Source organism: Simochromis diagramma, unplaced genomic scaffold (assembly GCF_900408965.1).
Source record: "Simochromis diagramma unplaced genomic scaffold, fSimDia1.1 OVJJ01000802.1, whole genome shotgun sequence".
In the NCBI taxonomy this organism is placed as follows: Eukaryota; Metazoa; Chordata; class Actinopteri; order Cichliformes; family Cichlidae; genus Simochromis; species Simochromis diagramma.
The window spans coordinates 13,158,527-13,175,019 of NW_024387492.1; the positions used below are offsets into that span (position 1 = coordinate 13,158,527).

At 42.7% G+C, this 16,493-nt stretch overlaps 1 protein-coding gene across 1 annotated transcript; it reads right to left on the bottom strand.

Annotated features, from left to right (window-relative positions):
- Positions 1-2,306: 2,306 nt before the first annotated feature.
- On the bottom strand, positions 2,307-15,560 carry mideasa (mitotic deacetylase associated SANT domain protein a). The gene is made up of 13 exons (XM_040018465.1): positions 14,964-15,560; positions 12,796-14,552; positions 9,906-10,121; positions 7,730-8,072; positions 7,562-7,628; positions 7,335-7,477; positions 7,134-7,237; positions 6,948-7,023; positions 6,728-6,816; positions 6,095-6,238; positions 3,942-4,070; positions 3,614-3,780; positions 2,307-3,331 (listed from the first exon to the last, which is right to left on the bottom strand). The coding sequence occupies exons 2-13, from the start codon at positions 14,269-14,271 to the stop codon at positions 3,043-3,045; spliced, it is 3,243 nt and encodes a 1,080-aa protein (XP_039874399.1). The 5' UTR covers positions 14,272-14,552; positions 14,964-15,560; the 3' UTR covers positions 2,307-3,042.
- Positions 15,561-16,493: the final 933 nt, after the last annotated feature.

Here is a 16,493-nt window from a genome sequence, read left to right on the forward strand (position 1 = left end):
AGGTTGGCTGTTCAGCTTTATCATCAACAATGTTTTTTTTGTTTTGTTTTGTGGTGAATATCTCAGAAGGTCCGTTTCAGAAATCCTGCCCTTACTGATGTGTCATAGTTCCTGGCCTCTATCTCCAGGATTTTATCTTACATACTGCCTTGCCCCATGCCCTATGCTGCTTTACAACTGCATTGTGCAGTAATCACATGATTAAGCATGTGTAGAGGTGTTCTTATTCATCTTCTTGAAGTGCCCAATGAGTTTGTCATGTGCAACCCTCATCTTTTTCATTTTCGTTGTAAAGTCATTACATTTGGCCTGGTTTTGTGGCAGGGTGGTGTTGAGAGGGCCATCAGTAATGAAAAATTATATAGTGCAAACTGCAAGTCAGCATTTTGATTTCTACACCTTCTGCAGTAGAGGCATTAGCAGGATTTTTTTTTAATGGGGTGGACCAGGAGTGGCAAGAACACAGCATGGGAACACAGTGAGGGGACCTACAACACATGAATGAGACCAGAAATGTAAGGTTTATGTCACAGCTGCCTGAAATGTTTCTGTAATATTTAATCCACCGGTATGTGGAAGCGCTTTAGCTGGAATTATATTTATTGTTTTACAAAAAAGCAAAAACATGATCTTAAAGCATTTGATTATTTTTCAATTAAGATGCCATATTACAGCTATTTACTTCCATTTCTGAACAGAGAAATTAGTTTTAGTGGTTAAATATTTGATTAATTTCTGATTTCTCAGAGAAGTCTAATGTGATGGTTTAAATTCAGGTATAAAAAACATGAATTCAATTTGTTATTTACCTAATAACTAATGTTAAACTTGATTATCCAGCATACAGTGGAGTAAAAGGAAAAGGTAGTATAAGATGGAAACAGTCAAATAAAACACAAATACATTAAAGCTCAGCAAAGCATTAATTTGGGTTAGCCGCTATTAGCCTCAGCTAACAGATTAGCTTCGCTTAGCTGTTTTAACTTGCATTAGTGAATCTTTCTTTAAATAGAACAACATTGTTGAACTTGGACACTTGCCGAATAAACTGTCTTATGATGTGAGCATGTAATCAAATGATCAAAATTAAGTCAGAGGAAAACTGATTTTTTTTTTATGACATTTTATATTAGGTATAATGTTAGCTTAAAACTAGCTCCTGTTATTATTTAGCTGGCTAGTTTTTATCTATCCAGACACACTACTCAATTTCTATTTATTCAATTCAATTCAATTTTTAAATTAAATTCAGTTTTATTTATATAGTTCCAAATCACATCAACAGTTAGTTGCTTTAATAGTCTTTGTACTGTAATGTAAAGACCCATAGAGGGAAAACAGAAAAAAAAAACCCCAAACAACAACAATCAGATAACCCCTATGAGCAAGCATTTTGGAGACAGTGGGAAAGAAAAAACTGCCTTTTAACAGGAAGAAACCTTTAGCAGAACCAGGCTCAGGGAGGGCTGCCGTCTGTTGCGACCAGTTAGTGGTGAGGGGAAGAAGACAGGACATAGTTATGAGTATATATTTTTCCCGTTAAAGAAACAAAAATAGATAAATAAAAAAGCTCTTCTCATTTAAAACTTCTAGAGCGTGCAAAAAAATGTGTAAAATCAAGTGTTTCAGGCAGTCTGTAGCCTGAGCTTTTGGCATGTAAAGAAAATCATAGTAGGTCCACTTTAAATCAAAGGATCACATGAAGCAAATGTGGATTTTTTTTTTCTTACACTCATCCAAAGTCAGATTATGTGTTTAAAGCAGTGTCTGCTGCTAGATTTTTGCAGCAGGAGGAAAGTAAATGAAGGCCACTCAGTCAGTGATGGGCTGGAGACAGAAACAGAGCCACTTTGTCTTCAATAATCTCAGCGCAATATGCCTTGCATCTCATCTCCCGAGAGCATCATTTCCCTTTATGGCTCACACTCCTAAATGGCTGAATTATGCCACCAAAGATCAATGCAAAATTTCACCACTCCCTAGCGTCTCAAGACAAGTTGGCTTTCCAGCCCTTAATCTTAAAATTATAGGCCTTTGGAGCCTGTCTGGCATATAAGACCTATGAGCACAGCATTAGAAGTAAATCTCTCTTTGCCCACTAGATGTATAAGGATGTTATGATTTAGGAATATAAAATGACATAAATCTTGACTTGGTCTACATAGAATTTCAGCCACGTTTATCTTAGGCCAATCAGACAACAGCAATATTTCCATTCACCTACAGGCAACCATGAAGGGAAATTCTCAGATCACACTGAACCTCTGCCGCCATCTGCTGGTTAAACAAAAAACCCCATCCACTCCTCAGAAGAATATATTTCTTTAATACATTTCTCAATTCACCAGTCACATTACAGCCGACATGATTACTTTTTATATTATCAAAATCACTGAGAAAAAAAAAAAAATGCAGTATCATAAATATATGACAGTCTCATATATATATTTTTGTACATATTCATTTCAAAGGTCCCTTAGTTTAAAAATAACAACCCACCTAAAAATCTGATAGAAATCTGCTAAATTCAGCGCTGTTTTTTTTTCCTGTAAGAAGTATTTGAAACAGAATGGCTTCTGTCTTTAAAGGGAAGCAACTATAAAGTAATGATTGCCTTGATCTCATTTTATTGCTAGAAAGATATCCTGATTCATCAAACAACCATTGAAGATCTTAACATATGTTCAATTAAATAAGATTTAAAAAGGTCCTATTAGCAAAAGCAGAAGCATCGCACACGGACATTTTACACACAAAAAACAAAACAAAAAAACAAACGGATTATTTCAAAGGTACAAATGTGAAAATGTGGAGTGTGGCTTACACGCTGACGGTGTGAATCTGAATTACAGTCAAAGACAAACAGTTCAGGTCAGGAAACAAGTGAAAAGATCAACAGGAAGACTTTAAAAGCATCTTGTGCTTATTCTACTCCTCATGGGGGAGCACGTGTTTTTAAACACCTCCCTCCCTGATTTGTTCACCATCTCCCCTCTATTTACACGTCAATCCATCCCATTAATGTTCGTCTTTATATCGGTCTCACTGCCAGTCTTCATCGTCGTCATCCTCCCCCTCTGACGAGTCCTCTTGGCTGCTGGCCTCAGCCTGCTCTGACGCTCCATTCCCATTACCTCCCCGCTGGGTCTCTGCAGCAGACACAGCTGCCGCCGCCGCTGCTGCCGCTGCTGCCGCCGCCGCCGCCTTCCTGGCTCGAGCTTGAGCTGCTGCCTGCTCCTCCTCCTCCTTCTGACGCAGCGCTGCAGCCTTCTTCTCCTGCTCGGCATGACTCTTCATGTGAGCGCTTCGACTCTTCACTTTATAAAACACTCTGTAAGGGAGGAAAAGGGTGCAGCGTTATGCTTGACAGCAGCTGTTTGGAATAAAGCGGCGCTATTGGGGGGGAAGAAAAAAAAAAAAAAAAAAAAAAAAAAAAAATCACGGAATTCACGGAAACTTCTAAACACACTGTGCCCCACAGAGATCAGCACACTGAGATGAACCAAAAATCACCAGCATTATTTGGACTCTTATAATGAATGAGCAAACATTCATAACACAATGCTAACAGGTCAGGAATTAACGCCAATCTCTGTGATGGCTTTTGTCGTACCTGTTGCATTTCTTGCAAGGAAAAATCTGCTCAGGTTCCTGCGAGGGCTTCAGTGGCACACGGGGCTTCTTTGCAGCAGGCTCGGCCCGAGATCTGGGAAGTGCTGGAGACTGATGAGCCTCTTTATGAACAGTATCTGGCTCTTTGAGCACCAGCACTGTTCCTGCCTGAAGAGGCAGAAACAGAAAGGTTGCGTTTTAGCACAGTTTGGACCAATGGTTCATAAAATTGTGATTTTTTTCAAATAAATAAATATATTGTCTTTTCCTTATTTTAAATATATTAACTGATAAGGATGTGTATCAAAGAACTATGAAATGAAACTTACATAGTCATGAACCTGTAGTGACTGAGCGACTCTCGCCTGCTGTTTTCTCTCATTGATCTGCTCTAAAGACATATTCTTCTTGTCATCCTCATCCGCTTCACCTTGAGTCATCTTCGGCTGCTGTGAACTCTGTAAGGAATCCCACCAGGGAAATTAGGCAGACTATGACCCAGAATCTTAAACATTACTTCAAGACAATAAGATCCTTGTTCCTTCATTAAAGGGGACCCGTTATTTATTTTTTTACCCTAGTCTTTCTTCTTAATTGTCCCCCCTACCCCCCTCCCCAAAAAAACAAACAAAAACAGAGGTTTTCCTTAATAAAGTCGCAGCTGTTGAGAGTTTTGCAGCCTCCACTCCCTGGCACACTTGACTCAGCTTTCTCAAGATTTACTCAAAATGCTTTCTTAGTTGCCAGACGCCCCCCCACCCCTTCCTAAAAAAAAGAAAGCACATTAACAGTGGATACACAAAATGTATTACTCTATTCAAGGAACCCAGATGAGGGGCAGCCAATCAGAAGTAAAGTGGGTATCTTGTTTCAAACTAACAGGCTCTATATACGGGGAAGGATAGGATTAGATTAAAAATTGGATCTAGACATCTTTATATAGAGTAATAATCATATATTTATATATGATTATTACTCTACATTTTTAGACCAGCTAATGTGCAACCCTTCTTTTCTCACAACCACCAACTCATCGTTCTTGATTCCAGTGGTCTTAACATTTTGCGTGGCCAGAGCACATCCTTATTTTGGTACTTTTGTAAATAACTGCTGTCAACCAGAGAATAGGTCCAGGGGTTGCTTTATTGAGGGTCACACAAATACATGTATCAGAAATGCTGAAGAAAACCACTGGCTGAAGGGTGTCTGTTTCTTTTTGCTGCCGTGTATTTAAAATAACATAGCAGCAAAAAGACGTGGCACAAAGCATCTTTCTCCATGTGCAGACATCTGTACTTCACACACAATGAAACCCCTTCTTAAAAACACTAAAGTTCCATTTGATTAGTTGAAAAATGTTGACGACTTTTAATTAATCCTAAATATATTCAAACAGATAAATATAACATGGAAGACACATTCAACCATGCACAATGAAACGCACATGAGACATTGCAAATACTACATATGCGGTCATGGTAAACAGTACACCAATCAATTCAAAGGTTTTATGTACAAGCACATAATCTAAAGCACACCTGGTGTACTTAATGCTAGGTAAATACAACCTCAGGTGAGCAACAATACAACATATTACAAAGTGTTATTATTTATTTAACAACAAATTTTGCCAAAAATTAAGAAGCAGTGTTTGAAAAGCTGAGTGCATCCCATAATTCAAGAGCTTATTTAACCACCTTTAGAAGCACTAATGTGAAGTAACCGTTTTCTGTGACTTAATCAGTCTCTCACATCATTGTGGAGGAATTTTGTCCCACCCTTCTTTACAATGTTGCTTCAGTTCACTAAAGTTTGCAGGCATTTGTTTATGCACAGCTCTCCAAGCTCCTGCCAAAACATTTCAGTCAGGTTGACGTCGGGTTTTTAATTGGACAATTATAACACCCAGAAATGATGTTGCAGATTTACTGCTGGGTTTGGGGTCGTTCTCCTGTTTTATAACTCTACGCTTAAGCTGTTGGACAAATGGCCTCACATGGTTGACTTTGACTGCAAAACCAAGCCCAAATCCTCACTCCTCCACCAACGTGCCTGACAGTTGGTATCAGGCGCTTGTGCTCTAATGTGTGTTTGTATGAGAGGAGTTTCAGCAGATGTGGCGCTATTAATTATGGCCATGAGGCTGTTGAAGAGGCCTTGGTTTCAAGCCACACTGAAGTCATTTATTGCACGTCTTCCTCCTGCTCTCTTACCCAGCTTTCCCGATTCCTCTCCACTGCCCTATCTCAATAAAGGTTAACAAAATCAATCAAATGCATTTGATTAGCAGCACCTGGCTGCCACGTAGCATCTTGAGGCTGTAATTTTTCACACAGTGCTTCTGCATTTTGGTTTAACTTTTGTTTGATAAACAACAAATTAAAGGACCAGATTACTTGACCTTAGAATTCAGGATGTGCTTTTTATTACCATGACTGCATATTGACTCTTTAAAATAAAGGTCAGATTTAACCGCGCTTACCTTGACGTCCACGACTGCCTCTGCGTGTTTTTCCACAGGTGAATCAGGAGGGCCGAACATTAAAATCCCATTGCGACCAACTTTCACCTGCTTCTTGTATGTGTAGTAGAACTCCACACACTGAGCCACGGTCTTAGTCCGCACCTTTAAAAACAGTCAGAGAAGCGTGCGCATGTAAAGCTTTATTGAATAATAAGAATACGTAAGATAATCCTTGAGAAGTCACTCTGTCTCAGCTTATTTTACCGCTTTTTTTTTTTTTTAAAGCCCACATTTCCTATAAAAGTAGTCATTTCCTGTCGCAAAGAGGATGTGAATTTTTCAGTCTGAATGACTTTTTGAACGTTTTTAAAGATGCAGCTCGTCTTTGTGTTGAGAGGTGAGCGTCCTCTTCCTGTTTACTCATTTTCCATTACATCTAAATCTGGCATCATGCAGCAAAGACCGAACGTCTTAACTATTATTGTCTTGTTTGATTAAAGCAATTACGTGAATGCCTCGAGGAGTGCACAAAGGATTTATTGATGCTACACAGAGTGCATTTAATCGTATGCAACTGTTTGTTTGGTTGCTTTCTTCCCCCCCCACTGATTCACAGTTGTTCTTGCTGCAGGGTCAAATTAACGAGCATACCAGTTTCTGCACCAGAAAGAAGTCCTTCCTGTAGGCAGAGATCCCCTTATTGAAAAACCGCTTCTCCTCTGCTGTCCAGCTGTCAGAGCCTGAGGGGAAAACAAATGCAGTAAAAATAGGCGAGTGAGCAAGAGCATAAATTGCAGAGAAAGGCAAAGGGAAAGCACGTGACAGCTGATTGAAGCAATTAGCATAAGAAGCTTCTTTTTGTTGTTGTTACCTGAGTAGTGATAACCTATCAATTGATGGCCTTTGGGGAAAATTGGATCCTGATGCATCAAACGTCCCAGTGTTTCCTTAAAAGTTGGCATCACCGTGAGCAAAGGCATGTCCCTCATTTGAAAGCTATGAAACACTTACAAGTAGTAGTGTAAATAATGTAATATCTGTACGTCACTTTACTCACAAGGAAATCTCCTCCACATTCATGAAAACAGTGCAAAGCCAGCTCCTGATTGGTTCCTCCTCCTCTCAAAACGCTCGAACATGCCATGTTCATCAAATCCTCCACTACAAAGAGAGCGTGAGGAGTGTCGATGGTGACAAAAAGCTCAAAGTATGAATAAAAAGCGAGGTCGGTAGGTCATGTGTTATGATGGACACTTACTGGTCTCTTTGTCACCATGTTTGAAGGCGGCGTCATCAATAGGAACCCAAACCAAGTCCGCTTTGTGCTGGGCGGACTGGGAAGAAGCTTCATCTTGCAAATCAGGAATTTCTGCCTGGTACTTTTGCCCAATGTTGATCCGTCTGAATGCCAACACAGAGGGCTGAGTTATGAAGCCGTCAGTTAGAAACAATAGTAGGTTGTTTGGATGTTTAAGTGCTACTCACGGTTCGAGGCTCACAGGTGTAGCCTCGGCGTTCAAGGTGAAGCTAGGCGGCGTAACGTCTGAACTCGCTGGAAGAGGCGAATGAAAAAGCTCTTGCTTGTTAAGTAATTTATTCAAATAAGTAACTCACATATATCACTGCAAAAGAACTGAAGCAAATGAGACTCACTGGAACGCAGAAGGCTCCGAGCTGCAGACTTGGGCGTAGGCGGGGGCGGCAGGATTTGGTTGGTTACAGCTATGTTAGTGAGGAAGGTGGAGAAGTAGAGTCCGGAGCCCTCCCGCACAGGAGACAGGATGGGTGGTGGCGTGTATGGGGGAAAGGTAAGAGGGTTGTCCATCAGGCGCACCGGAGAACGGAGGTTGCTCTGAAAGGAAGTGATGCTGGAGTAGACGGATGGTGCGATGAAGGTGGATGGTTTGGGGGGAGGGATGATGAGAGGTTCGGGACGTGGCCTGCGCTTCAGTTTAGCTTTTCCGTCCTCATCAAGTCCTGTATCGCTTTCCTCATCCTGGATGGAAGAAGCAGAGTTAACACAAACCTATATTTTTTATAACAATCATAAGCAGGTTTCACGCCTGACTGATCAAATTCAAGGAATCAAGGAATAAATTCTCCCTGCTATCCTCCACCTTCCTCCTGTATTAACCTTTATTGCTCCTGGATCAGACACAACTGGCCATTAAGCTGACTGAACGTTCTCACGTGGTTTATCGTGACGCAATCTAAGTTTCTCTGTGAGAAGGGAAAAGCCACACACAGACGACAACACCTCACCAGCTGGGGTGTAAATGGGTTTTACACAACAAGTCAGGTTAGAAAGGAGTTTTTAAAGTTCACCGATTTATTATTAAATCTCAGGTCCAGATCGTTAACTGTATTAAAACATCCTTTTGGACTAAACCGTTTCTGATATTCAAATTATGCTAGTGTTTTGAGACTTATGTGATAAAGTTTTGTACCTCTATGTCCAACATTTGAGGACCTTGTTGGAAATTAAAGGAACAGTCCCACACAGAACAACTGAACATTTTCTCAGGCCTGCAGTGCCATTTCTCTGTTGGTGTCAAACGCCCAGCTTTGGAGGCATCGCCTGTGCATTCAGCTGGGACTTGCCTTAATTTTATGACTTTGCAAAAAAATAAATAAAACTCAGCTGCAACTCCAGAAATCCCAGCGCCCAGTTTCTCCAGTAAACAGAGAAACAGAATCAGAGCTGGCACAAGCTAAAATACCCTAGGAAGAAGTACTAGGACCACATTAAGGAAAAGTATATTGTTGTTCATTTCATTTTAAATTTGGAGATTAAAATTGTAGTTTGAAGTCAAACAACTCCCACGGCTGCTATACTCTCTACAAAATGCCGGGTATAGATGAGTAATTGAAACGCCAACTTTAATCTCCGTATTTTGACTGTTTTCTCAAAATGAACAATGACATTTATGTTGTTGCACTAATACTCCTACCTAATACTATCATTAATGTTTACTTCTCATCCCACTGTCACAACCACATGCAACGACATGCATGCTAGCTTAATTTGCGATTCTAAACTGAATGTGTGAATGATCACCCATTTTTTTTGTACAAGCCCTGTGACAGATTCATGACCTGTCTGGGTTATGTGGTTATGAAAATGTATGAATAAAGTCATTCTGAAAAAGACACTGAAGCTGAATTTTGCAAATGTATTTTTGGCACGTTTAGCCCTAAACGGGTCATGGTGTCGCTTTACAGTAAGAATAAGCAGACCTCTCTACACCAAACCTACTCGACCAGATAAAAATATCTAAGCTCAATTCGGGGTTTGTCTTCTCCCTACATTGATTTTTTTTGCATTACACACATAAAATAGATTTAATCATCTGGCCCAGTGATGAGTGCACTTCCTGAATCTGACTTCACTGTGAACCTACAGTCTGTAATAATGTTCATGTGGTTCAGGATTTTGGAATTAATGAGTCACATCATCTAATTCAGTCCATAAATTGTGGGTTGGTCCAAGTTTCAGTTGCACATCTCTGTTACTCCTCAGCAGATGTCTGAAAGACTCAAAGTCTCAATGTTTAACCACTGCGAGGTCTGAGGCGACCCATGAGAAGTTGAACTTTGAGGTTGTTTGTGTAACTGGGTGGGATGACATTGTCTTTGCTAACAATACTGCTCAAACTTGCATTTTAAAGGGGGGTATCAAGGTAGTTATGCAATGTGGTCTAAGCCTGAATAAACATCTACAAACAAGACGTCTGTAAATGTTTCATCGTGGTATGCAAAAAAAGAAAAAAGTCCCTTTAAAGTGACTGAAAGGAAAACAATTCAAATCTCTCGTCCTCAGGGAACTAACCTGAGCAAAACTCTCAGTCATGGTGCTTCTCAGCGATCGCCGGCGAGCCACAATGACAGAAGGTTTGCGATCGGATGGTGCAGCAGGCCGCTCGCCCTGACCGGGCCGCCCCTGAGCCCAGCCACCCTGAGGATCTGTTTGACCTCTGTGGACTGGCACGGATACTGGGATGACCAGGGGCACCATTGTGGCTTGCCTGCTTGAAGCACCGTCTTCCTGTTGAGGCACAATAAGGAAAGAGGCAGGAAGATTAGAAAAGGCAGAAGAGAGTTGAGGAAGTAGCAGGAAAATAAAGGAAAAGGGATTGAGATATAAAAAGAGGAAGAAGTCCAAGTGGTCACATGAGCTTTTTTTGCATTCGGCTCCAATTTAAAAAAAAGAATCAGAATTACTGTTTCTGAACAGAAATATCTATTCTTTCTTTGTTTTTTGTAACATTTGAATCACTAAAAAGTCCCCAAGATACAACAGACATACATTTCTTACATTCACCAGCCACTTTATTAGGTACAGCTGCTTTAACTGCTCATCAGTACAAATATCCAATCAGTTAATCACATGGCAGCAACCCGGTGCATTTAGGCAAATAGACACGGTTAAGATGATCCGCTGAAGTGCAAATCAACCACTTGGAAGAAATGCGATTTAAGTGACTTTAAATGTGGCATTGTTGGTGCCAGATGAGCTTGTCTGAGTATTTCAGAAACTGCTGATCTACTGGGATTTTCCCACACAAGCATCTCTAGGGTTTACAGAGAATGATCAGAAAAGAGAAAATATCCTGCGAGCAGCAGTTCTCTGGGAAAATTGCCTCGTTGATGCCAAAGATCAGAGGAGAATGCCCAGACTACTTTGAGCTGTTAAATAGGCAACAGTATCTTCAATAATAACAATCAAGGTACGCAGAAGAGCATCTCTTAACTCACAACATGAACTACAGCAGCAGAAGACCACACTGGGTGCCACTCCTGGCAGCTAAGACAGGAAACAGAGGCAACAACTCAAACAGGCTCAACAGTTGCACAACAGATGAAAAATGTTACCCGGTCTGATGAGTCTCAGTTTCTGCACCGACATCCAGGTGGTAGGTCAGAATTTAGTGTAAACAACAGGATAGCGCACAATCCTCTCAAACTGTTCTTGAACATCCCAGTGAGCTCAGTGCACTCAAATGGCCTTCGCAGCCACCAGATCTCAATCTGGCTGAGCACTTTTGGGATGTGGCAGAACTGGAGATTCATGCAATGGACGTGCAGCTGATAAATCCGCAGTGTTATGTCATGACATCAATATGCATCAAAATCTCTGAGGAATGTTTCCAGCACCTTGCTTTAGTTATGCATACACTAGCAGATCTAGTTGTACCTAATAAAGTGTCCAGTGAACATAGAAAGCACAAAAAAATGCAAATAAAGTTCAAAAATATATTATTCGAATAAAAAGTAGCAATGACAACAAAAACATGATACTATCACGTCAATCTGGACAAATTTCTCTGAGACAACTCATTTAATCAATGCCACAGAGGATTAAAGAATAGAGGGGAACATGTACCCAATAAAGTGGCAGATGAGTTTACTTTTAAGATTTAAAAGCACCTAAATGATAAAGTAGTAACTTATTATTTTCCTCAAAATTAATTCCTCAACCAATAAACCACATATCAGCTTGAAACGCCATAATTAAGAGATCAATTAAAAATGAAAATTTAAAATAAACACCACAGAGCAGAAAAATTAAAGTCTCTTTCAAAACATGTGCATTCCACCTGTAAAATAAAAATAGAAATATATAAAATTTCATCATAGGGCTTTACAAGCACATACTTTGGCAGGCTTTCGGAGACGTCCACATGCCTGCCTGGTATTTCTGCTCATTCTAACTCAAAGAAAAACTAGCAAAATGAGTAATCCTGGCTTCTAGTGGTGGGGGTTAAAGCATGAATCAGTTTTGTGATTTATAATTAGTAAAAGTTAAGAACAAAAGTAAAGACACTCGAGTCTCGTCTCCTGACCTAGAAAACAAAGTGCAGTTTAACCAGCCACAACGAAACAGCTCTGGGTTGTGAATCGCCACCTTAAACCTGTTTGGCGTGTAGTGGGGAGAAAAGGAGTGTAGCTATACAGGTTGACAGTGCTGCCCCTCCCTAGCTCTGCTGAATGACTGGGAAAAGGCCTGAGGAATGTGGAGGTGTGCAGACATGCAGCTGCTCCAACGTGCGCGCGGTGCAAGAAAGCCTTCGATAAGCTTCGTAACCCCCTGAGGGAAGAGGACTACCTGTCTGTTTGCTTGCGTTAAAATGGACTCAGACTGAGTTTTACTCATTTCTGCGACTTGTGTTTATGTAAAAAAAAAACAACAACAAAATAAAAACTGCTAAAGAAACCTTAAAGAAGCAGGCCCCAGTGGGTGTGCCACGCTTAAAGTAAATATTATATATCCTGAATAAAACGACAGAGCGTATCATCTTTCATACAGCAGTAAAATGAGGAGAGCAGATCAAAAAGGCGAATCTTCAGTGAACGGCAGACATTCAGGTTTCACCAGATACGTTGTCTGCAGTATCGATGTGCAACTTGTTAAAACAGCCCGCAATGGCTGAGGTTCAACAGCTGCACGAGTCGAGTAAACGAGCCCAAGAAAAGGATTTTGTAAACCATAGGGAAGTTCTGCATAGAAACAGAGTCCTTCCTCTTTGTACAGCTGCTTGCCAACTTTGCCAGATGAGAAAATCTGCTCTCACTTGCACAAATGAGCTGCCTGCGCCGTTCCCTCTCAAGTAACCTGAGCCTAAAGAGAGTATTTTATTTCTTTTTTTAAATCATATTACTCTCATAAATGATTGATATATTCCCTACAGCAGCAGTGTAATGAGCCATTTCTCTTTTACCTTTACAATTTTTGCAGGCAGGGACTCCATCTCTGACGCCTTCTGTGCCAGGGTTTCCAAGTTGATCTCCTTGGATGCTCTCCTTCTCCTACGGATGACCCCTCCTGTTGTCACTTGGCTTTCCACTGCTTTCGCAGCCTGTGCACCCGCTACTCCGTTTTGGGGCGGTGGAGGCTCTTTGGCTTGAGACCAGATGTTTGTGGAAGGGGGATCCAGTGGCGACTGCCCCTCCCTGGAAAGGCGACGCGAGCGCCGAGGAGCAGCCGCGTTTGCGGGCTCTGTGGGATTTGCGCCGGCCTTTTCGGGGCATTGATCAGGAACGGCTGACGCGTCACAGCTTTGAGCCTCTGCTTCCTGCTGCGGCTCCGTCGACTGAACATCTTCTTTGGACCCAGTTTCAGATGGAGGCGGCTTGGCAGGCTGATAAGCGACGAAGTTTTGGGTCTGCTGCTGTTTTGGTTGCACCTGTGGCTGTGTCGTGTCTTGCTGTGGCACATTTTGCTGCTGTAGCTGCTGCTGTTGTTGCATTTGCTGGATTTGTTGCTGTCTCTCCTGGAGCTGCTGCTGATGATACTGTTGCTGCATTTGTTGCTGCAGCTGTTGGATTTGATGTTGCTGGATTTGGTGCTGCTGTTGCTGCAAATGTTGCTGTTGTTGCTGCTGCTGCTGCTGCTGCTGCAGCTGAATCTGATGCTGTTGATGCAACTGTTGTTGTTGCTGCTGCTGCTGCTGCTGCTGTTGTTGTTGGTGATGATGGTGATGATGAATTTGTTGCTGCTGCTGTTGTTGTTGTTGCTGCTGCTGCTGCTGCATCTGGTGTAGAAGCTGCTGCTGAGTTTTGGGCTGCTCACTGTAGGGCAGGTTCGGAATTGCCTTGTTTGCCGGAAAAACCGAGTAATAGCCAGATGAGAACTGTTGCTTGCTGGGTCTAAATGTTGCCTGGAAGGGCTGCAGCATGGACCCCTGCAAACCATGAGGTGGCACATGTGACTGGCCTTGGAGCTCCACGCCTTTGTGGCCATGTTGATAGGCTTGCAGCTGAGCCTGGTGCATCGCCGCCGCTGCAGCATGCTGTTCCCACTCGATCCCCCTGCCTTGAGCCGGAGCCTGTGTGGCATCTCTATAAACCTCCACAGGTCCGGACAGTTGATTTTCCCCTCCCATCGGCAGAGCTACACCTTCGTGGACTCCCTTGTGGAACGTCATCTGATTCCTGACATTCACTCCGCTCATGTAGGGGCCAAAATTCTGTCCCCAGGTCGACACAGGAACTTCCTGGGACCAGCCAGGGGGCTGTAAGGAGTCCTGGTGCATCCATTTTACTGGAGCACCCTGTTGATAGTGCGGTAAACTCTGGGGCCCTTTCTCTTGATTATAAACACCAGAGCTGCTGGCAGAGTCACTGTGGCTTGACTCTAAAGCTGGCGGTCCCATACCATAATAAACCTCCCCTGGGTGCTGCACAGCCTCTTTCATGGCTGCAGCACGGTGCTTACCACTCTTGTCAGTATTTACTTGAGCAGGAAGACTCATAGTAATAGAGCTTTCAGTCCCGATCTGTGAGCGTGCAAAAGCAAGTTGGTGCCTCTGTAGTGCGCTTTCACTGCTTGTGGTGAAGAAATTCTTTAACTGTGTATACAGAGGTATCTGGGAGGAAATATAAATCCCAAAGGAAAGCACAGGGTGGAGAACACGCAGTCCTCCTTCAAGAATCAAATCTGAGGCTCGCTGTCCATCCTCTTTAGGGGGTGCAAGACCTTACGATAGAAAGAAGAAGTCAGACACTTATGTTTTCTTAGAAGACACAGAGTTTTCACTCGACTCTCAGTCGTCTTTGGCAATGAGGAAATTGAGGCCTACACCAGCAGATAGCCCCGTTAGAGTAAAGTGAAAATATACAGGACTGCACGCAGATTGAGCAGAGAGAAAGAGTGCGCGCAGAGAGGGCATTGCAAGTTTCGAAGGGACAGACAGACCTCAACACGGCGGCGCTTACAGTGTAGCTGCCATTTGGCACAACAAGAAATACAGGAAACGAAGGGGCTCGTGCAATCACCCGAGCGATAGCCAGTGATGTTTGTGTGAGAGGAGAAAAAAAGAGCAATAAGGAAGCGTCTGAGGAGCGAAGAGCTCTTAGGCAATCCAGCAGATTAAAAAGCATTACTTACACACCGTGTGATCACCTTATCAATGGTGCAAAGAGTCGCCCGTGTCCAACTCCACGGAGTCACTTTGGTTTCGATCAACTGCGCGCAGCTCCATGAAGGGATCGTGCGCAGCAAATGTCATAACTCTTGACAACTTTCCCTCGAGTTTCACAGCGCGCAATATGGCGAGCAGGCGAGCGAGCAGCCCCGCGGAAATACGCTCCAAAGTCCGGCCAGGGCCCGGGGCAGGCTCAGTAACGCCGTAGTTACAATGTTGCACACTGTATCCGCAAAACCGTGCACTTCCAGGAAAACATGTCCACAACTTTTCCCCCCCCCTCCACCTCCTCCCCTCCTCCTCTCCTGCACGCAACGTAAGTAAACCCACACGCGAGACGCTGAACGTGCAGCGGCCCGCTCGGGCACTTCCTCAGATCAGTGCGCTTTCGCTGAGAGGAAAGCTCCGAGTGTTTAAAGCCGCCGTTTCGGTTTGTCCGAGGTGCGCGGAAAAAGAAAAAAAGGCTGCGAAACTGCGCAAAACACGCAGAAAGTTGTGCACCTCCAAACGCACCGCCTCACCCCAAAACAGCTCAAGTCACATCCTGTTATCCAATCCGATTGTTTGGCCACTCCCATCGCCGTATCCGTGTGCGTTTGTTTCTCAGTGGCGGCTTCCCCGGAAATCGGAGGCTCGTCACACGGACGCAGTTTGTTGTTGGTTAAAATCAGGCCTCCAACCGGGTTTACGTTTGGATAATTCATCTGGTTCAACAAACCCCAGCTCTTCTATTAGATTTTATTCATTAAAGCGGGCTTATTACGCGTTATTTAAAGCCCAGCTACTCACTTTTATCATTTCATCCATGTTTATGTTTTTAACAAGAAACCTATTTTAAGCAGCTTCTCTGTTTCCTGCCAGAGACGAATACATTTCCCGTCATCTGCATTTGTCCACAGTGTTATTTACGAGCAGGCACCACACTGATTACCTGGGGTGCATGCACAAACCATTTTGTGCCTCATTTTTCACATGCAGAAGACCCACCTACACCCACCAGCCACTTTGGTGGTACACCTGCTCAGCTACATTTTGGCATGCAAACATTGTCAACATGACCTACTGAATTTAAACAGAGCATCAGAATGGTGGAAGAAAAGTCAATGACGGATAGTTTTCATCTTCTCTATTTAAATGGGTTGTTTAATGGACTGTACTTAATATTATTGTTTACCCAGTCACGTGCACATTTATGCAGGGTCTTTTTTTCCCCTCTAAACCTTAAGTTCTTCCTCACATTCCCACAGACTCACTCATATTACAAGGGATGCATCGGGAGAGTTCAGTCTCTTGCCCAAGGATACATAGACATACAGACTGGGTAAGCCAGGGATTGAACTGAGAGTGTGTCTCTGTTGGTTAAATAAAATAAATTAAATATAAATACAGAGCCCCAAACCTCCTCTGGCATTAGCATCAAGACAAAAGCTGTGCACTAGGAGCTTTGTGGCAGGGGTTTCCACAACTGAGCAGCTTCTGAAGGTGCAATGTGT